This window comes from Euprymna scolopes, chromosome 1 (assembly GCF_053919585.1).
Source record: "Euprymna scolopes isolate OS-2025 chromosome 1, ASM5391958v1, whole genome shotgun sequence".
Lineage (NCBI taxonomy): Eukaryota > Metazoa > Mollusca > Cephalopoda > Sepiida > Sepiolidae > Euprymna > Euprymna scolopes.
In genome coordinates, this window is record NC_136482.1 from 139,077,088 (window position 1) to 139,101,087 (window position 24,000).

The following is a 24,000-nucleotide window of genomic DNA, read 5'->3' on the forward strand; positions in this document are numbered from 1 at the left end:
ATCAATGATTTATCTCTTTTAATGACCGTGGAAAATTTCACGAATATTTGGGGGTTATATTTACTTTTTGACATTTTTATTGGTGTTTTTTTATTATTAAGAAATGTATATATGGAGTAGATCATGCACAATTTTTAGATGAATGCCGAAAGTAATTTAGATGATTGGAATAGGATTCAATCACATTAGCAACCACTTAATAATATAGAATGGTACAATCACCCAAAACGTACATAAATCTATTTTATTGCTTAATAAATACTTATGTAACGCATATTTTAATCACTTAAATTACTTACAGTGAAATGAATACTTTTAAATTGATACTTTAGCATTTCTTTTCATCAAATTAAATCATTATTTTATATTTTCCCGATCAATGCCGAAACATCGATACATCAGATTCTAATTACCTAAATTGCTTGCAGTAACACGGGTGCTTTCCTCATTTTACTTTCAGAATATTTTTTAAAAAATATTAATATTTTTATTAAATTATTACTTATCTTACCGTGCTGAAATAATAACGTTATTATTTAGAAAGCCATTCTTAACATAAGAAGGAAAGAGTGTTTTGTAATTATTCTGCACTTTCACTTAAAAATTTAAAAAAATAATAAAATTTGAATTTAACTTGAAAATATAATTAAAATAAAAGCACGATAACACAAGTGCATATGCAGCAATTATTATTTTACTAGCAAGACCTGTGGACATTCTACTGAATGAGAAATATATTTAAACAACAAGCTGATATATTTCTGGATAGCACAAAAAATTTTTTTGACAAAGCAAATGTGAGTTTATGAACATTTCTATGAAAATATTGTCTATTGTATTCAAATATAGAACTGGTCCAAATGAGATAAATCAATAAGTAGTAAAAAAGTAATACTGTGCTACATTGTTCAATACAAATAATAAAATCATATTGTAAAAAACAATCTTTAATTAAGGCCTTCAGTCTAGCACCTTTTCGCAGACAATCTTTTCTTTTTTTACTGTTTCTTTAAAATATTTCTTTTTTTGCGTAACGTTTCGTTGACTTCTGTGAAGAACCGTTGCACGTCGAAATTACTACAAGTTCCTTTCTCAAACCATTACAACATTGATCATATATTATTATTATGATATTCTAAAACGAGGCTATATCAAAATAAAGTTCACTCTTACATTTTTGTCCAGGATTGTAAGATTTACTTTCTAAAAACAATTTTCGCAAATTTTACCTTTTTTGAAGCAATTTGGCCTTTTCCTAAGCGCAGCATATACATTAACTAAAGAAGGGGCAAGCAGAATATTATACAGATGTTTCGCCCGGGCAAAGCCGATACACGGGCCTGCTAGTACATTTACCTTCTAACAAACAGACAAGCTTCAGGTCTTGACCTTTACTCCTGACCTGAAATGGAACACTTATACCAAATCCATTGCCAAGGTCGCTAGAAAAATGGTGGGATCCTTCTACCGCTCCAGTAGATATCTCACTCCTGATGCAATTTTCTACCAATATAAAAGCCAGGTACGGCCAACGATAGAATACTGTTGCCACATCTTGGCAGGAGCAGCTAGAAGCAACTTATCCTGCCTTGACAGAGTTCAAAATAGACTTTGTAGCTTAGTGGGGGGGGGCCTTTTCTCTTCCCTGCAACCTCTTTCTCACAGAAGAGACGTTGCAAGCCTGTCTCTGCTTTATCGTTATTTTCATGGTAAGTGCTCAGCTGAGCTTGAATCTATGGTCCCTCCTCGCCAAGCTTTCACGAAAAATACTCGTCTAACCAAAATAATTTCCCCCACTCTTTATCTGTGCCTAAACCTAAATGTAGATTCCATGAACAAAGCTTCTTTCTTAGAACTGCACGCATGTGGAACTCTCTTCCGAAAGCTTGCTTTCCAACTGACTACAATCTAATTGTCATCAAGTCAAACGTAAGCAAGTTCTTGAACAACCGTCCCCCCAAGTAATCCAATTTACAAAATTCCCACTACTTATGTTTACTACGCTATAATCACATTGAATAATGTATAACCATAAACCCTTATCCCTGAGTGGTCTCCAGGCCTTAATAAGTGGTGATTCCTGTGTAAACACACACACACACACACACACACACATATATATATATATAAACAATAACAAATATATATATATATATATATATATATATATATATATATATATATTAGTAGTAGTAGTTTTATCTCTGTTATTTAAGTGAAATTGCAAATAAAAACTCCACACACACGCATATGTGTGTGTGTGTGTGTGTGTGTGTGTGTGTGTGTGTGTGTGTGTGTGTGTGTGTGTGGTAATCAATTTTAATTACTGTTCTGCATTCCTTGGCTGACCCTTTTTTCTCTTTCTCGACTCTAGCGAGATAGAGAAATGGAATTGGTTCAATTTATTTGTCCATTCTGCCATTTCCCTTATTTGCTCTTGTTTGCTCGTCTTTTAACCATTCCTGTGATTCCTGTCGTCGTCGCAGAGCACGAAGAAAACGAAATGGAAAACAAGATAAAATAATTTTCTTTGTTTATTTTATTTTATTTTCTAAGAAAAAAAATCACACTGTTCCGACAAATGTAGTATAGATAACATTTCCAAGATGGAGGCCAGAGAAAGGATGCGTCTTCCTTTATCGACCAAGGTAAAATTACGCGAGAACTACTTATCTATCGTATCTGACCAATATGCTCTTCTCATTTCGGTATTATTGAATCCACTAGGAAAACATAATATCCGATGATTGGTTCTTTTGTTTCTTCTATTCCTTTGCTATTTAATTTCGATATTATCTCTCGTTTTCATTACTGACTTATTCCCTATCCGTTCGTCTGTAACTACAAAAGACGTAGACGTTTATACCTTGTCATGCTTATTATTTATTTTCTCATTGCGTTTCTTTTCTTTTTGTTCTTTTCCTTCGGTCGCTGCTTCCTCATTTGCCTTAATTAAGTATTCCATGATCGAGGGGAAAATCGCCACAACCGCCAACGAAGAGTGGTGGGGATACAACAAAGTCCGGACACCAGAGAAAGAGGTGGCCCTCGTAGAAGTAAGTGTAACTTCTTTTAACTTTCATTCAATTCTCGTTTTTTTACTTTTGCTTGGACATTTTAGAACTGATATGTTTTATTTTGTCATTTATTTGTCTTTCATTTGTATTTTACTTTGTCGTTCATTCATATATATTTTTTCAAAGAAAGATGTTCATAACATTAATCATATCTAATTCTTTTACTTGCTAGAAAACAAAATAAAAGGCAGAAAATGAAAAAAAAATATTCACATAGTTTTGCTTCTTATTTTTTTTATTGCTATCTTTTGAAAACGAAACTAATTCAATAGAAATTAAACAAATGTTGTTCAGGGTATTAAGCTTTAAGTAAATATATTCTTAAACTTATTAATCCTTAAATAAATGTTACGTCTCTTACTTTTCTTTAATCAAATATTGTCCATATTATTATTTGAAAAATATAATTCATTTAAATATTATTCATTGTATTATTTTTTAAAGATAACATCTTATTATTCTTTAAATATGTATTTTATCGTAATATTTTAAAAGAAAATATTTTCGTCTAATTATTATTTAAAGAAAATGTTTTTATCTTATTTAAGAAAATATTCTTCGCCGAATTATTCTTTAAAATAAATAGTTTTATTATCCTTAAACGAAATGTTTTTATTATTCTTTAAAAGAAAATATTTTTTATCGTATTATTCTTTAAGGAAATCTAATTATTCTTTAAAAAATATTTTTCGTTTTATTATTCTTTAAAGGAAATATTTTTCATCTATTTAATCTTTAAAGAAAATGTACTTCATCTAATTATTTTTAAAGAAAATGTTTGTCATCTAATTACTTAACTTCGTCTTATTATTTTTATTAAATTTTATTAAATCATTTAAAGCATAATGAAATTTTTAAAAAATTATTACTTTACGATAATGTTTTTATCTTTATATGCTTTAAAGGAAACATTTTTCATCTTATTATTCTTATATATATATATATATGTATATATATATATATATATATATATATATATATATATATATATATCGAATTTTTACTTTAACAATAATATTAAAACATTTATACTCATCCATGTGATTTTATCGATGTTATAAGCGAGTGCTTATGCTTAGGTCGATTAAAAAATGATCTCAATTTTAAAGATTTTTCAAGCCAGTTTAATATATCCAGAAATAAACTTAATCGGAATATATTTTATTGCAAATAATATAATACCGAGGGAGAAGAGAAAAATTGGTTAGATAGAATCAAATATGGATATGCTAGACTCAAAGCGATTGCAGACTTTAAAAATATACCGACTTACTTTATCATACAGAAGATATTTATTATATTCATATATTGTGTATAATATTTATATTATATACATTATTTATAATATAATTATAGGAAATAAATAGCAAAAAACAATTGTAACAATTCGGTTCGGTATTTCTTTTACATTTTTAAAAGACATCGTTAATATATTGTTCCATGGAGGAATGAGAATTTCAGTGATTCTATCGCCCACGTCAGTCAAATGCACAAGCAAAAATGTAGTAGATATGTGACTGTTAGAGATGCGTTGTTAAGTTGTATTCGCTTAAAATGATCTCAACTGTTCTTTTATTTTTGCGTAGATTGTTTTGCCTATATAAAGTTTAACATAGATCATACCATATGCCTTTCTTGTAATATATTATTATAGAAAACAAATAACAAAACAACTTAATTTAAGATAACTTTGATTCACCTTCCGTTATTTTTTGGATTCGTTTTTTATAATGATGACCTCAGTTTGTCTTGGGAGACAATTGATACCCTTTGTAAAAGTGCGTGTGCATGTATCCGTTAAACAAGGATTGGTTAATCCGAAACAGCACCTCTTCTGAGTCGGCACTACTTGATTCCAATTGAAAGAGGAAGTCCCGGACGACTGGAAATAATACTGAGATAAGCGGAGAGCACATGCAGCAGGTGTTCCCTAATGGTCACCCGTTTTAGTACTGACCAAGTTCAGCGATGCTTAACTTCGGTGATCAACCGGGACCCATGTGTCAGTGTGATTATGCCATATACGAAGCACCATTATATTGTTAAATACATAGTTCATGTTTATTTCTTTTGGAAGAGTTAGGACGTGTTAGGCGAACTCATAACCTTTATCAGTTAAATACGAAATGCGAAAATATAGTAGTGTTGTGACCGTTATTTAGAAAGTAAAGTTACATATGTTTTAAGAAAAATCAGCTATATATACCCGGCGTTATCAGATTGAAACATATTGACGAAATGAGAGTTTAGTGCTATACCGAATATCTTAACTTCTTACAATTTTCCTGAAAGTGGATCACATGTCGGATTTATGGAAGCATAACATTTTCGTCTATGAAAATTAAACGGAAAATAGCTTTACGGGGAAATAACTCTCACAGCTTAAATACGTAAACATACTTTCGTTTTTAATGACAGCTGGTATAGTCTTATGATAACTGAAAATAAATTAAATAAACCAACTTTAAATAATATTTCTAGATATAACAAGGAAGACAATTTTATTACAACAAACAGTTAATAAAATCGAGCTAATTATTAAAATAGATTTTCTTTAATGTAATATGCAATATATTATGTTATTCCTTGAATGTAGATTTCCTTTGAATGCATAGTACATATAGAAATCATGCTGGAATATAAATGTTTAAATGTCCGTTTTCAGTATGAAAATTAATTTGTATAACAGTGAACCTTTTGTACATATTAATCAAATTGTGAACAAACACATAGACAGGAATACGACTTCAAGGACGCTCGGGCGATCCACAAAGTTATAAAATTATTAAGATGTTCTCGCTTGGATTTTCTGTCATGTAAAACGGTTTCTTATAATGCATTTGTTGTTTATTTGCAATATTACATTACAACATAAATATACGAGGACACATATTATACAAAGTATTTTCCATTTCACACGAAAGGAAATCGACGCAAGAAGAAAAAAAAAACAGTTGCGTTCATTTTTTAGACGAATGCAACTTGACTCTTGTACGCCTTTCTAAATAACGGTCAGATATTTTCGCATTTCGTATTTAATTGTTGAATAATAATAGAGAAAAATACTATATCTTTAATAACAAATTGACCACACTTATGAGAAAATTGTAAAAATACAGGGCGGGTTTAATGATTTATAAAACCCGGCCTGTATTTTTGAAACTTTTGATGAGTCACATTTATTTGTAATTCATGTTTTTTTTAATTTTTTTTATTTATTTCCTATAAATGATACATTATAAAAGAAGTATACGAGAATATATTTCATAATATATATATATATATATATATATATATATATATATATATATATATATATATATTATTATATATACATATATATGCATTCTATCTGTATATACGTACGTTAAATGTATAACTTATTTATCTATATAATAACAGCCAACTTATGTTTGTTTATAGAAAAACAGATTAGAGATTGCTACTAAAAATTTAAGTTTATACACGTGTAAAATTTAACTAGAAACATGATGGGAATTGTCCTAACATAAAACCTAACCTTTTAAAGATGTTCCAGCACTTTCCCAACGTTTGCATAAGAAGTATGAATATTATTATGGTTTTTCTTTAAAGAAATATTCTGAAGAAATATTCTACCAACTTAATTGGGATAAATTCAAACCAACAACCTCAAATGACTGGTTTCGATCCTGCTTTGTATGTTTTTTTTTTATTTCATGGAAACAAAAAACATTCTATTCTCCCCTTTTTTATGATAAGATTTAAGTTTAGACTATCTTAAATTTTTTGCATATTTATTATCCAATGCATCTCTGTCTAATTAAAGTTACATTCGAGGTTTATTACAATATCATGTCAATAAGATTAAGGTTGATTACATTAAATTAAAGAGAGATAAGGAGGGAAACCTCTTTAGACCATGGCATTTCAAAGCTAAATGCTTCTTATCAGAAAAGGAAAGAAAAACCAGCATTATACAAGAGTATAAAAACACCACCGACTTTATAGACATTTAAGGTTAGAAATGGAAAAGTTAAAAGGGATAAGTAATGGAAGTGGAGGGGGAGTGAGAGCGTTATAAATATTTCAAAGGCGAAAGAAGAAGAGCATTTATTAAGACAGGGATTATGTAACGAGAATATTTAATAAAGGAAAAAGGTGGAGATGATAGCCAAGGAAAATAAAGAATAGAAATAAGGAATAAAACATGGAAATGAAAATACGGAAAGCTTGCTCTACGCCGCACCCCCCTCTCTCTCTCTCTCTCTCTCTCTCTCTCCACACCCACACACACACACACACACACACACACACACACACACACACACACATATATATATATATATATATATATATATATATATATATATATATATATAAGGCCTTTTATCTGTGTGCGTGAGTTCGTTCTTTATGAATTTCAAAACGGCTGGGCCGATTTTTTAAGAATTTCATATGTATCAAGCAGTACTCTTAGAGAGATTGTTTTTTTTTTGTTGTTGTTGTTGTTGTTTTTTTCTCGTAAGACCATTTTTACTCTAGAAGTTTTCTTGGCAACTACTGAACCGATCTGGTTGAATTTTTTTATGAGTGATAAGGTGTAACGAATTATGTATCCATTTGATGTTCAAGATTTACAAATGAGCACAGGTTTAACCATAACCATCAATTTGGCATAAAGCACTCATTATAAGCCCTGCTTTAACCTTTTCTCGTTTCTCACGGCCTAAAATGTCAAATAACTATGTAATAAAAGAGAACGTATGTGTATGTTTGTCAGTTTATAGAAAGACAATTTATAGAATGTTCTTAAAATATAAAAGTTAATAAAAGTGTTGCAGTTTACATGATGAGAATAGTTCTGAACATCTACGCACCGTTTTTTTTTAAGGATGTTCCAACCTCTTTCCAACATTTTGCACAAGAAATAAAAATTTAATTAGCAGTGTTATTTAAGAAGAGCACTTAGAAATATCCCAAAGCTCTCTTGGGAGAGACTCACTCTGACAACTTCGAGTGTGCTGTTTTGATCCTGCCTGGGATTTATTTATTATGTTTTTTATAAAAAGAAAGCATAAATATATAAATATTTTTAATAAAATATAATACAAGAACATTTAAGATTTTTATATATTTTTTGAAAACCTAACACGTCTCTGTCGGTCCGTCTGTACTTATTTATTTTCTCTCTCCCCCTTCTCGCTATAAATATATCTAGATCTATATATGTAATAAAGGAGAAAATCTGTTGATTATATTTCTTCACAATCATGAAAAAAGAAATCCTCTGATGCGTTAAGAAATGGTGATATAAAGGGAGGTAAGTTTCCACATATTCTCAATTTTCCTTCAACGTTTTGTTTGTTTTGTTTATTATCTCGATACTGTCTATCCAATTAACTGTCGCCCCGGGCTCGAGCACATATCTTTTCCATTTCTATATAGTTATTGTTTCAGTATACAATGCATACAAAATTAAATTTGTACTCCATCGATCAAATTCTCGCGTCCAATAATTGAACTCACATATATATATATATATATGTGTGTGTGTGTGTGTATATATATATATATATATATATATATATACATATATATATATATATATATATATATATATATATATATATATATATATATATATATATATATATAAGCGAGATAAGACAATGATAGAATTCAAATGAAAAATCCTGATAGATATTACTTGAAATAATACTTTCAAGGTGATCCTAGCCAAACAGGAAAAGCTCAATATTTAATCGTTAAATTTTAAATTCTGAAAAAACAACATATAGAGACATATATTCGATTTAAGAATTTATTTTTTGACAAAAGGAATATATAGAAGGGGTTATTTTAATTTCCTTAATCCATGGATTTTCAACAATGGCACATATCATCAGAGGAAATGAAATGCGGCTAGCAAAATGTTCAGCTGCGAATGGACGCTAATTTTGCTTTTCAGCACAATTATTAAAAATAGTTTTTTGAGTGGTTGTGGATAATTACATGGAAAAATTAAAAGTAAAAATAAAATAGATAAACCCCATAATTCCTTATACCATACCTGTTCACACTGAGACACTTATCACAATATTCTGTGGATCTATATTAAAAAAACCTTGTAAAACTTTGTGACATTTCCATTCTATGGAGGTCAGACGCGAACGAACACCCCATAATTTTATTATACCATATTTCTTCAAACTAAAACATAAATATCAAAGTATACTTACGCAGATAGATATGAAAAGTCTTTATTAAAGTTTGTGCCTATTTCCATTCTCTGGAGGCCAGGCGCGAATGCAGGCCCCACAATTTTATTATACCATCCCTATTTAAGTTAAAACATACTTATCAAAGTATTCTTATGTACATCTATATCAAAAACACTTGTAAACGTTTTTTTTTTGTTTTTTTTTTAATTTTTTATTTCCATATTTTGTGGACCAGGCGCGTAACCCACAATTTTAATAAATCATTATTATGCCAAATCAAACATACCCATTCCTGTGTCTCGATACATCTTCTATCATTTTATGTAATCAGTTTTTTAAAATAGTCAACCATATAGGAGCCTATTCGTGACCACACACACATACACATACACACGCACACACACAACAAGGCATATTGCCACTTTGATGTAGGGGGCTACTATCAAGAACCTAAGTTGCAGGGGTACTATGTAGGGAGTTTTGCAGCAAGATGTCTGTTTACATTACACTTGAACTTCTGCATGTCAGTACAGTTGGGGAACAGGAAACCGGAAGAGAATTCCAAAGTCCTGCAGTTTAGGGATCTCAACTGTGTAGGGATGGGATTTTGCTGCTTGTCAGTTTTGTCGGGGGTATTTTCGTCGAGGGGGTACAAGTGCTTGTAGTTCGTCAGAACATCCACCATTAAAATACTTGTAAAACAGGCAGAGGGATGCAACATTTCGTCGGTGGGACAGGGGCTGAGGTTTAGATGACAATCCAGGACCTATTAGGTTGCCGACTCTCTTTTGGACACTGTCCAGGTGTGAGATACTAGTAGCAGATGCACCAGCCCAAATGTGACAGCAGTACTCCATATATTGGCGAATGGTGGCTTTCTAGAAGTACAGGATATTTTCTGGCGTAAGTAACTTTCTAGCACGATAAAAAGAGCCCACCTTCTTTGCAGCAGCCTTGGCAATGATATCAATGTATCTATTCTAACTCATGTTTCCTATGAACGTCAAGCCAAGGAGCTTGAACGAAGTGTTTTCAGGTAAAATATCTCTAGCCATAGCTATTGGTGGTTGGTAACATTTCATGTAATTATTAAAGGAAACTAACTTTGTCTTGGCAGCGTTGACCGTTACCATCAATTTATGACCCCCATTCCACTACAGACTGAAGGTCTTCCTCTAGGGTTTCGGCCATTACCTTAGATATGTGTTCATTAGTTTTCCCCGCATGTCTTCTATAGAGCATGGTTTCGTCGGCAAGTATACCCATCTCAGAGACAATTTCATTAGGTAAGTCATTTATGAATGTCAGAAATAATAATGGTCCAAGGATCGATCCCTGAGGTACACCCGCATTTATATCAAATTTTTTGGACATACGCCTATCGAGGACAACCTGAATTCTTCTCTCATTTAAAAAGGATTTAATTATGCATAGCATTCGTCCAGTAATACTATAAGATTTTATTTTCATCAGAAGATCATCGTGCCATATCCTGTCAAAAGCCTTAGATATATCTATGGTTACTGCCCTCCCCTCCCCGGCCTTATCCAGTGCTTGGTATAAACGTTCAGAGATTACAGTTAGAATATCTGCAGTAGAATGGGCTTGCCTAAATCCATATTGGTGGTCTGACAAAAGTTTAGCTGCTGTAAGGTGGTGGTCTAGAGCTTGATTAATTAAGGACTCAAATATTTAAGTTTAAAATTTTGAGTTTAGAGAGAACAGGAGCGACCTTAGCAGAGCAATTTTTAATGGCACAGCTTGGATAAGATCAGATCCACATGCTTGGGAGGGTGTGATCTTTACATTTAGTTAGTGTGGTTTCTGTCCACAGAGGAAAATCAGGGAGGGAATGGCTTGCTGGGCTCAAGGTAGAGTTTGAGGCAAACTTACGGGCAAGCATATTAGCTTTCTCTGTTGCTGTGCAAACAACCTCATGATTGTTTGATAGTGGGGGTATAGTCGATTGCCCATTATTTACTACACTGTTGTAGATTTTCCAGAAATCACGAGTTCCTAATTTTTGCACTTCAATGCGGTTCCTGGTGGTTTTAGTGTATTTACTCTTAGCTGTTGCTACTTCTTTCTTGCAATTATTTCTAGCTTCTATATACTTTCGTCTGTTTGTACAGGACTTATGCCGGATAAATCTACGGTATACATGTTGCCTCTGAGAAATGGCAGCTGCGCATGTAGAAGTAAACCATTGGGGAGAGTGCGGTTTACTATAGAACTTCCGTGTGCTTCAATTGCTGCTTTGAACCATTTGCGCACTGTTCTGCTAGAAGAGGAAAGATAATGGCTTCCTAATCAGCCTTATTGTAGTACCTTGTTGTTTTGAGCAATGGCTCTTCAACTTGGGGTCGAGAGTTTGGAGTAATGTCTATCATTATTACAGCATGATCAGCATTCCCGAGTGGGTAATGAGCGTTTGTTACACAATCATCAGGAACAGTTGTTAGAAATAGATCCAAAAGTGAGACTTGTTGGTCCTGGCGATCTGGGAGACAGGACGGGAATGTTACTGTCTGTGTCAAGAAATGGGATATAGCAAAGTTATGGATGACGCTACCAGCTGTGTCAGTGTAGTTAGAGAAGCCAAACCAATTTGTGGTGAGCGTTAAAGTCACAAAATACATGTATTTGTATGCTAGTGTCAAAGGAGAGTGCTACATCTATGCTGTCAGATACATTATTGATTGTATTACAGTCCTGGGGTGATGGAGAGCGATAAAGAAAATATAGGTAGCTAACGATATGTTGTAAAGTTTGTTTAAAGTACATGAAGGGCTGGTCACCTGATTCTAGTTTAGATTCCCTAGACATGGGGAGGGTGTTACAAATATAGAATCCCAGTCTGTGCATGTGTCTGTCACAGTCCTTACGACAAAGTGGAAGATAACCAGACATGTTAAAGATGTTAGATGTGATGGAGGAGTGCAAGTTTGCTAGGAGAAATGATTCTGCATCATCTAAGTTAGTTCTATGTCCTTGGATATTTATAAATGCAAATCTCAAGAGAGGAGGCGAATTGTTTGAGTGTGTGTCTGGTTTGAACGATTTTTTCAATTGAGCTGTCATTTCATTTTATTTCATAGTTTTTCAGATCTAGGGTGAAGTGTTAGGCAAAACGGATGTGCATAGGCACCATCATGCAACACGAGTAACCATCAATCGGCTCCTCATCCACAGGAATGTGGCCTCGGGAATGCCCACTAGAGATGAATGCAGGGTCCCTTTCTAAGCGCGTCATGGCACTACAAACATCATTATATTATACAACTGATGATAGAACAGCCGCTCTAAGTGATACCAAAGAGTTAGGGCCCCTGTACTGTCAGTTGGAAACAGCAACTAGTAACTGTCAAACCGATACCCTCAAACCTGTCCGACAGGAGTGGCCCAGTCCAATCATGTTAGCATTTATGGTAAACAAGCACCCCCAAGATGCCCAGGTGTAGGAGAAGGGAATGAAGCAAATGTGGGGGACGGCATTCATTGCCCTAGTCAGGAAACAAGGCTAAGCACTGATCGTCTCTAATGAGTCCCCGCAACCGCACCTCTGCTCCTGGCTAATAGGCAAAGAAGGAGTATGGAAGCCGAGCGATAGGCAGAGCCTATCTACTCCTTAAGCAATTTAGGTTTGCAAACCGGTGATTTGATAAAGTCACCAGCTCTAGGGAGGTTGTCGTCCAGGCCTGAGGAGGCCTCCCTTCCCCGTTTTTTGCCAAGACGTATGAGGTCAGTGGCACAGGTTTATAAATCGGAGTTTTTCTTCTCCTAGATGGATGACCTGATCAGATCTACAGATCCATCAGCGCTGAAAGGGTTTTCCCCGCGCCTGGTTTCAAGTCCAGGTATTTCTATGCCCCCGCATGGATAGTTAGGATTAATAGAGTTAGTATCAAAGAATTAGTATCTGCTTTGAATTTACACTCATTGGAAGATGTGGTTACGTTTGGACAGGAGTTATGTATTGTATATGGGTTGTAGATTTGAAATTAATTTCTACTAGGAAAAAAAAGATCAAATATGTTTTTTTAATTAGTGCCTAACTGGAAAATTATAGTATAAGGGTTAGGGAGTGTTTCGAAATGCGGTTAGGTGTTAGTTATCATGTAAAGATGATCACCAATATGTTTCCCATCTAAGTGAAAGAAATGTAGTTTGCTAGTTAACATAGATCACTTATAGTCCATGCACAAACAATGGCTAATAGGTATCTATTCTATAGAGTATATATATATATAGGTTAAACTAATGCATGCCTTAGCAATACAATTCTATAGATGTTTAGTATTTACCGATTTCTAAAAGGTCAGTCTCCTATTGTTTAGGGCCGAAAGCTTAAAAAATAAATAAATAATAAAAACCCAAGGTGCAAAGTACGTGATTTTACATCAGCTTGGGGAGAAGAGCAATTGTTTTTTCGCCCACTTGGAACAGGAGAAATGATATCCTTACAATAATACAACATTAATATACAGTATAGATATACAGGGATTGGGAAAGGTTTTCGGGGTATAAGGGATTGTAACGTTTTCATACAAAGCAGACACAGGCAAGGGTCTTGGAAGCAAGTATTATCCCTTTTAAGCAGACATTTAGAAATAACATTTGTGCCAGTTATTTTAGTAGAATAACTCAGTAGCAATAAAAATGTGGCCAGTATAAGCCTTATATTTAAACATTACACTTAGTCATAGAATGAGAAATTCCTAAACAGTGGTAATTAAAAGATGTTTGTTTACCACGAAAGTTGCGATTACGCGTTGTATTCAGTTAGGTTTCAGTTTTTTAAGCCTGTCGTCAACACTGAGGGGTCTTTAATACTTATGGAAATTTGTATTTTAGTTTCGTATGTTAGGGGACAAAGATGGAAAAATTTATATTTAAGTGCATTAGCATCAGTTTTAAACTAGTCTAAGCCAGTCAAGTGAATAAAGGTAGTATGCAAACAAAAATCTGCTTTTGTGGAAAAAATATAGATAGTGAAGTTGGGGCTCGTTGATCTAGTCAGGGATAAAAGGCAGACAAAGGCCGACTTAAGTAATTCTCACATATTGCAACTGCCCCAGTGTTTCAGCGCAATGTGTTTAAAAAAAGAAAAAGAAAAACTCTTTACATTCACTCGCAGATTGATTACCTAGTAAATTTACAAGTTCTACTGGGCAATCAGATTAGAAAAGTTATGCGCCGGGGTTCCAAACCAGACTCATAAGCACACTCGCGTGATTTCCAAGATAATAAATATCATACTTAAATAAAGTTCTACTGTCTTCTAACTAAATTAGCATAATTTTTTTTATCGATTCTTCTCTTACTATAACACTGGTTTATTATTTAAGCGAGGCAAATAAACTATTTCGCTGTTTATAACTCTATTTTAAGTGGAGAAAATCATCAGAACAATATGCCTGGAAATGTAAAGAATTAAGATAGAAACTTGAGAAGAATAGAAACATAAGGAAACAAGAAATAGTTAGATTGGCTTAATTTCATGCGAAACGGATAACATTTTTACTAAGTCTTTTTATGGTTTGGCCATTCGAGGCTAAAGCATGCTGGTCGATTCCCCTAACCCCGTCGAATGGCGTTTGTGATACCGAGATGCTAATCTATTCAGGAGGAAGTGGGGGGCTGATTTAGGGGTAGGGTCACTTAGTGAAAAGTTTCTTTTCATTTTTACGGCACAGTCAATCTTTCTTTGCTGCATATATCGTTTTCAGAGATATTAATGCTTAAGAATAAAAACGCGTTTCAAACAAAGGTGATGAAAATAAATAAAAGCATATGTAACGTACAAGGTGAAAACGGAAAGCTGACAAAAAGATTTATGCAATATAAGTATAACTTGAGGAAAGAATTTGAGTGATATTCACCGTAAGAATTAGTTTGGAATAAGTTTTATCCGCCTTCAAGGAAGGACCGCGATAAATTGACAGGTGGTAGAGTTGGGAATTTATTTCAATCAATCTAATTCATATATATATATATATATATATATATATATATATATATATATATATATATATATATATATGTATATATATATATATATATATATATATATATATATATATATATAATTCAACTTATTCGAAAGTATTGCAAACAAAAACAAATAAATAACATATACATATTTCCCTTTTTTACACACACACACACACATACATACACACACACACACACACACATATATATATATATATATATATATATATATATATATATATATATATATACACTTGTGCCCGATATTATTCATACCCCTCGGATCTTTGAGATTTCTATAAGAATATTGCTGAAACCAGAAGGTAGACAATATTAAAGGGATTTCAAACAATAAATCAAGCATAAGCATTTAATTTAAACTCAACAAATAAATAAATTATGCAAGTTTGAAACATTATACAAAGAAAAACAATAATGGCACTAGTTCAAAATTATTCATACCTCTCTTACTAATAGTCAATAGCATGCCATTTATTCTTAATAACTGCCTGTAACCGTTTGGGATATTTATCAACAAGGTTTTTACAAGCATCAACACTGATTTTTGACCATTCTTCAATGCAGTAGTTCTCCAAATCCCTCAAATTTCTAGGTTTCCGCTTTTTAACCTCAGTTTTCAATATGTGCCAGAGGTTTTCGATAGGGTTCAGGTCGGGACTCTGGCTAGGCCATTCCAAAACATTAATTTGATTATCCTCAAACCATTTCTTGACTATTTTGGCAGTATGTTTTGGATCATTATCCTGTTGAAGGACCCAGTTTGGTCCTAAATGGAGCTTCTCCGCATCCTGTCTAATGTTTTTCTGGAGTATCTCCAAATATTGCTCCTTCTTCATGGTTCCATCTATCTTGACCAAACTACCTGGACCACTAGCCGAAAAGGAGCCCCAAAACATTAGGCTACCACCACCATGTTTCACCGTGGGTATGGTGTTCTTTGGGTTGTAAGCTTCTCCTTTCTTCCTCCAAACGTAAGAAGCATCCATATGGCCAAACAATTCAATTTTTGTTTCGTCAGTCCACAAAATACTTGAGAAAACGGACTCTGGAGAATTCACATGGGTCCTAGCAAACTTTAGACGTGCTGCAAGGTGTTTTCCGGTGTGCAATGGAGTCCTTCTTGGTCTTCTTCCTTTCAGACCATTTTCATGCAGAGTCCTTTGCAATGTTTGCCTTGATATTTTTATGCCAGAAGACTCCAGATTTTCTAAAATGTCCTTATTAGTGGTGGTTGGATTTGAATTAACACTTCTTACAATATTCCTGGTGGCTCTAGCAGACAGTTTCCTTTTCCTTCCTCTACCAATCAAGTTGTTTGTTGTGTGGTGGCTCTGGAATTTTTTGATGATGCTCTGTACTGTTGCTGTAGGGACCTCAAATTTCTTGGAAATTAACTTGTAACCTAAACCATCCTTATGTGAATTCACAATTTTAGTCCTAAGATCATTACTAAGCTCTTTTTTCTTCCCCATTCTAATAATTTTTATTCTTTTATTGGTTTTCAGTTGATATCATTTTAATTTCTGAAAAATGCAAAAAACGAAATGAAATTAATCAAAGGTTGTATAAAAGCATTCAAAATAAGAATCAAACAGGAAACAAACAGTCAGAAACTCGATTAATACTGAAAAAATAAGGGGGTATGATTATTTTTGAACATTGCAGATTTTATAAATAGCTGTATATTTCTTTTATTACAAGTATCCCGAGATTTTAAAATGACGAAAATGATCAGAAGAGGTTTATTAAGAATATGTATCAATATGGACGTAAACAATAAATTCTTACAAAAGTTACACCTAATAAACTCAATTTTCAAGGGGGGTATGAATAATATCGGGCACAAGTGTATATATATTGCAATTGGATGTCTTGATTATGTTGCTTGCTCATTTTCTGGCATATTAAGATTTAAATTTTCTAATTGCCGATGCAACTAATTCCGTGTAATTGGCTTACGACGTAAACATCCGATATTGAATTTCCATTAAAGTTATTTATTATTAGTAGCATTTATTACTCTCTTTTCTTCTAATATAATAAATTATTAGAATATATGTACATGATTATACAAATGATAAATATAATGGACAAACTTTGTTGATAAAAATGACAACGGATAACTATTATATTATTCTTGATCAAGGTTAAAAAAATACTAAATTGTAATTTGATTACATCGTATAGTATACGTGATCAAATTAAAACTGAACAAAACGACATCTTTTTAATAGATCAAATGGAAACACATTTGTTTATATGAATCGGTATATTAAAGTATGTTAGAAACGAAGCGTATTTATATTTCAAATTCATACAAAGTCTTGCATAGCGTTTATAATTTTGTGCTACAAGTTACTCAAGGAACAGGGGATTGGAATAAAATTTTATAATTGACTATACAAAGAAGGTGAAAAATTCGAACAAACAGGAGAATTATCAACAAACATGTAATTATTACATTTTCATCCAATGTAGTGACGTTATTTCAGTTACACGCAGACAAGAACTGGCTGATGTATCTGCCATAGTTACTTTTGGCCCGAGTGCTTTCGGATTCGTCTGATAATTTCAAGAACTGATTTTAGAATATAATAGAACAGGGTGTTATTAGAGGCGGCGAACTTTAAATTGACAACTCTATTTTCTTTAATCGCAGATTAGGCTACTATCGGTTATTTTGAGTTCAACTTGGTTTGGCAATTCACCATAAAGATACTGACAACCCCAGCAGCGTGTGCAACTTGTAAATGACACGACCAATTTACTTAGAGAAACATTTAATGAACGTATAATTTCACGTAATGGACCAGTTAACTAGCCACCTCGTTCGTGCCCCTAAACCCCATTAGATTATTTTCTTTGTGGATTTGTAAAGTCGCACACTTACGTTGATAAACCTGACACAATATATCACTTGAAAGACAACATTCGACGCGTTATTGCCGAAATACAGCCTAATTTAATGTGTAGAGTTTGTGAAAATTAAACCTCTTAGATTACGTCATATATGCGTGAGCTGTGGAGACATATGCTTGAAATTGTGTTTGCATTATGAATGCCAAAATATAAGATTTTAAATAAACCACATATTTGTATAATGGAATTATTTCCTGTGATTTATTTTAAAGTTCACCGTTTCTATTAAAAAAAAAAAAAAAAAATAGAAAACACCCTTTGGAAGTGTTTTTATTGTCTTCAGTAAATCTCATTTTATAAAATATATTATTGGATGGATCCAGACGGATCTGAAAGACGGATATATCAGCCAGTTCTTGCCTAGGGCAAATTAACAAGAAGATGAGGATAACAGTACGCAAATAGATAAATAGAATATACAAATTATTCATCTAAAAAAGTATTTCAATAATAAAATAGTTACTGAATATTTTAAGAGTATTTAATTTATATTTCATAGTTTATTAATAATTTAAAATTACTATAGTCTTTTTAATATTCAGTTGATCAATGAATTTCTGAAAATTTTATTCTTTTCTTTATAAACAGATTTTTTAAAAATTTGAAAACCATTTTTTTTATATTATCTTTATTTATTTAATTTAACATTATTGTAATCTAAAAGGAAAAATAATTGACAGCAAGCGACTTTTTCTATTCGGCTTGTTCTCTTCACTGCCAACCGCACGACCTCTGTCCTCTCGCCTTTAGTTTTTTATAACGCCTTCTTATTGCAGCTAATTCATTGAACGCATATCAAACTACACAATATTATAACCTTTAAATAGTTATTTCCAAAATTGCAATAGAATATTTTTGATATACATCCTATTTTGGGGGGGGGGGCATTTGACTTTTTTAGTATCATCACTATATTACGATTGACAACCACTCGACTTTCTGGCCTTCGATCTTTTTATAACGTCTTTTTAATGCAGCTAATTCAAAGTAAAGTTCTTTGCACTAGTGGTAGAGGGACAAGTTCTTGCTGTGGAAGTTTTATAAGGGAGAACCAGATATTAGAACTCGGTTATGTATACAGTTTTCTATATTATGCCGGATGTGACAGTAACATTAAGTAATCATTCATTAAGTCTGAATTCGTGTTGAAATTATAAAAACTATATTCCTTAAGTGGTTCCATCTTCTTGTTTAACCTTTTAATAAACGTTTCCAGTTTAAATATCAAATTAAATCCGTTTTACTCGTGATTATATTGGTATTTCAAAAAATGTCATTTCTTAAGTCAGTATTTTCTTATGTATTCACATTTTTTAAATTTTATTATTAGTAACTCGGACCATCACTCGTGATGGTGTTTCGATAGAGACTGTCCATTTCATGTTATCGTTAGATGATTATATTTGTTCTCTTACACAACTTGTTGATCCTGACGATTAATTGCTATGCGGTCTTCTCCCCATCAGGCCTTTATATTCACTATTGGCTTCCTGGTCGATTATACAGTTTTGTAAATAAGAGAAAATTTATGAAAGTCCATCTTCTACCTTCTTGATATCGATAGTGCATTAAATAACCAACCTGCAATCGCATAATGGAACTTGAGCATAAATATTCGTCACATAAACAACGCAACTACCCTCGTCAAAATAACCCTATGTTTCTAACCTTGTATCAACTATGATTTTAGTCCTTATTTTAACTATGGAGGAGTATCGTCATTATTTATTCAGTTGACCTACTCTACCATTTTTAATATTCAATTAAGTATATATATATATATATATATATATATATATATATATATATATATATATATATATATTACAATAGAAAAATGCGAGTGTGAAAAGTAATATGGTTAAGCTTAAACATGGAAAAGTAAAGGACTAGTTGTTAAAATCAGAAAAGAAAAGGACAAGATAGTAAAAATATAATAAATTTATGACTTTAAATATTGTAGCATTAATAATTGTTTATACAATGTCTTAAATAGAATTTTGAAAATATTAACGCTGCAATATTTTAAGTTATGAATTTATTGGATTTTTTATTAGAATATTTTGTTCTTTTCTTTTGCAGTTTTAACAACTTGTCAAAGCTTAACCATATTTCTTTTCATGCTTGCATTTTTCTATTGTAATCCATGATTTTTCCAGGCTTCCAATAAATTCACTTGTTCTTTGTTTAATTCCGATCTTATTTTTTTTTGCCACAATAAACGTAACATACACATATGTAATAACAATGTACGGCACTCGTCTGCTTCAATAAAATCCCACAATTATCTCCCTTTCATTCTTTTATTCTGTCTGTTTCACTTGTTACTTCTCTTTTCGCGACAGCAGTGAATAAGTAGCAACACTAGTCGCAAAAACGACGTGGTTGCTATGGAAACCAGTTATAAAAAACGTCGCTCACCTCCTTACGTTTTTTTACGATTTCGACCACCACTAAATCCATCATAACTTTTGTTTTACTGAACGAAAATTGAACATTTTTTTCACAATATAACTAAGAAGGTGATCTATAAACAGTAATAATTGTTTTGAAATTTGGTCGAAAAATGAGTGAGCGGTGAAGCTTTAAAGCAGTTCTAAATGACTAAAACTGCCTTTAACCATATATTCAAACACTAGCGTGTTTGAAATATATATATATATATATATATATATATATATATATATATATATCAAACACGCTAGTGTTTGAATATATGGTTAATATATATATATATATATATATATATATATATATATATATATATATATCGAATTTCCTGTTTGTAGAAAACTCTTATGGGCGTTTATTATGACAACCTCACATACACAACTTCATAAGTATCTAAATTCACTTCAATTTAAAGGTTAATTCTAGGTGGCAGAGAGGAAAAAGCACTAGCCCGCAGAAATAAGATTGACCTTGTTGACTGTGTTCGAGTCTTCCGGCCAGCAGTAATTATCACTTTCTTCACTGTATGAAACATTAATGTCTGTACGTGTGATATATCCAATGGCTGTCTAATTAAAATATTGATTTTTATTATTGCAATTTTTTAGTTTATTCAAAACTAGCAGGGAGACTCGGCGTTGTCTGAGATTGAATGAGGATCAACAAATGTTCCTTCCTCCAATATTTTTATTATCACCGAAATCGGTGAAATCGTCCATTTTTAATCAAGTGGATTGATTGCATTCTCTAGTTGGGAACTGCCATCCCGCAGTGTACCGGTAGGAAGCTTTACATGCCTTTCCACAGTGACTGTTGGTTCTATAAAATTATCTGCAAATAATGGCGCCATTTTAAGTTTAAAATGAAAAAAGCAAATATCATGGTTCAATTATGCTCTAAACGGAAACATTCATTTCGAACGCGCCCCTGTCCTATCAACGAACCAGCTCTTGATTATATGAAATTATTTTTACATAATATCCTTTTTATATGATAGTGGAGATAAAATAAAATACTCATCAAATGGTTTCAAGCGCACTTGATGCGTATTTTATTTTATTCAAATTAAATCAACGTTTCTACATGGAACTCACGCCCTTGACGTTATTCTCGCGTTACCTACGCGCTGTTCCAACGTTTCAAAATACAACCGCTCAGATACAACGCACGGCTCTTTACAAACAGACTTTTCTTTCTCCAACTTTATAACATGACAAGGAAGATGAAGAAACGAAAAAAAGAAAACAACACACTGAAGATGAAGTATATCTCTGAAATATATTTATGTTATAAATTTCAGACAAGTAAAATATTTGTTTATTTCCTAATATTACGTTATGATTTGGTTTCAAGCGCATTTAATTTTATTCAAATTAAATCAACGTTTCTATATGGAACTTACACCCTTGACGTTAGAAAATTAACTATTTTTTTAATCTAATTTCTTATTTACGCAGCTAAATTAAGTGCAGTTTACAAATGAACAGCCGCAATATGTTTTATTATTTGTTTTCACATCCTGTGTTTTACATTAGTTTAAGTTAATATATTTTAAATAATTTCACAAACTTTTCATTTGATTTATATTACTGTTTTGTATTTAAAAACAAATGAATGAAAAAAACATTAAATAAGGAATCATTATAATTTTTTTTATTCCTTTCAAGTTAAGTCTTAACCTTATATCAAGTGAAGTAAACTAAAGTTAATTAGAATATACCCTAACACTAACCCTATTGTTACAACTGAATTGATTTTTTAAAAATTTTAATGGGATTTCTTTGCTTAACGCTGACTCTAGGTTTTAAATGTTCACAATGACAAAAAAAAGCAACAATTTTATCCCATACAACATCATCAAGAAAATATGTAAGCATAGACATTTATGCAATAAAAATTAGTACTTATTAAAATCAACTTGCTTTGTTAATATTTAGATTGTAATATGTACTGCTATAAATTTGTTTTATTTTGTTTTTGTTTTGTGTATTAATATTCATATTAAACCGCCTTTTTTATATTTATTTAAAAAGAAAATACAACTTTGTTATGTATGTGTCGTGGAATTGCATTCATCTGTAAAAAATATCTAGTTAATTTGCATATGCCAGACGGCCTGCTAGTTTTAAATAAACCTATATATTTATAAAAGAGAGAATGTGTGTGTTTGAGAGAGAGAGAGAGAGAGAGAGAGTGAGGGGGGGACAACTCCCAATATATAATCAACGATTTTTTTTTATTTACAGTATTGAAATTTGGCATATAGGGTTTGCAGACATATGGAAAAATCTGTTTTCATCCGGAAAAAAGGGGTACTAAGAAGTCAAAATAAAAAGATAGTACTTGGTGTCATCGAATTTTATATGTTTGTCAACTGCTTCACGACTATGCATGCGCAAATAGCTCACATGACAACTTCCGTATGTTAAGAATAGTAGGTGTAAAAAAATTCTTTAAAGATCGTGGCAACTTATGGTACGTGACTGTTTGTCATTAAATTTTAGTTTCTATCTCAGCTCGAATATTTTTTTTTACTTACAAGAAGTGAATTGTATAGAAAAAACTTAATACTCGCATGCGCATGTCTCAGTTTCTTTCCGATTTTTTTTTTTTTTTTTTTACTTTTTTACTTCATTTTTTTTAAGGAATTTAACGTTACATTTAATACCAGGCAATGCGGAGTACATCTTCTAGTGCTTTATTAGTGGTTTTGCAGCAAGATATTTGTTAAAGTTACATTTAAATAGCTGTAAATTACATTTAAATAGCTACTGTTCTCAATATATATATATATATATATATATATATATATATATATATATATATATATATATATATATATATATATATACTAGCAAAAGTACCCGTCGTTGATTGGGTCCAAAAACAGCCTACAGAAAATGAACTCTGATTTATGAAAGTATGATAGGTTATGAAAAGGAAGGGTTGTAAAGAGATAGCTTCGAATTTGGGGGTATCAAAACCAAAGCAAAATATGATGAAAGTAAAAATAAAATACATATACCCCATAATTTATTATACCATACCTGTTCACACTGAAACACTTATCACAATATTCTGTGGATCTATATTTAAAAAAAAAAAACTTGTTAAACTGTGTGACATATTTCCATTCTATGGAGGTCAGGCGCAAACGAACACCCCATAATTTTATTATACCATATTTCTTCAAACGGAAACATAATTATCAAAGTATACTTACGCAGATAGATATGAAAAGTCTTTATTAAAGTTTGTGCCTATTTCCATTTTATGGAGGCCAGGCGCGAACGCAGACCCACAATTTTATTATACCATCCCTATTTAAGTTAAAA

At 32.0% G+C, this 24,000-nt stretch overlaps 2 protein-coding genes across 11 annotated transcripts in view; one reads left to right on the top strand and one right to left on the bottom strand.

Moving 5' to 3' along the window:
• Window positions 1–24,000, bottom strand: part of LOC145273340 (retinal-binding protein-like) — a 381,653-nt gene that overhangs the window by 215,981 nt on the left and 141,672 nt on the right. The gene's annotated exons all lie outside the window — the stretch shown is intronic.
• LOC145272760 (retinal-binding protein) overlaps window positions 1–24,000 on the top strand; it is a 368,701-nt gene that overhangs the window by 64,682 nt on the left and 280,019 nt on the right. For 2 of the 4 annotated variants that reach the window (XM_080127061.1, XM_080127058.1), the window contains exon 3: window positions 2,958–3,056. In XM_080127061.1, the coding sequence (XP_079983187.1) occupies window positions 2,958–3,056 (99 nt within the window). Of the gene's footprint in view, window positions 1–2,533; window positions 2,649–2,957; window positions 3,057–24,000 lie in introns of those variants that run through there. The other 2 variants (XM_080127053.1, XM_080127048.1) reach the window with 2 other exon arrangements.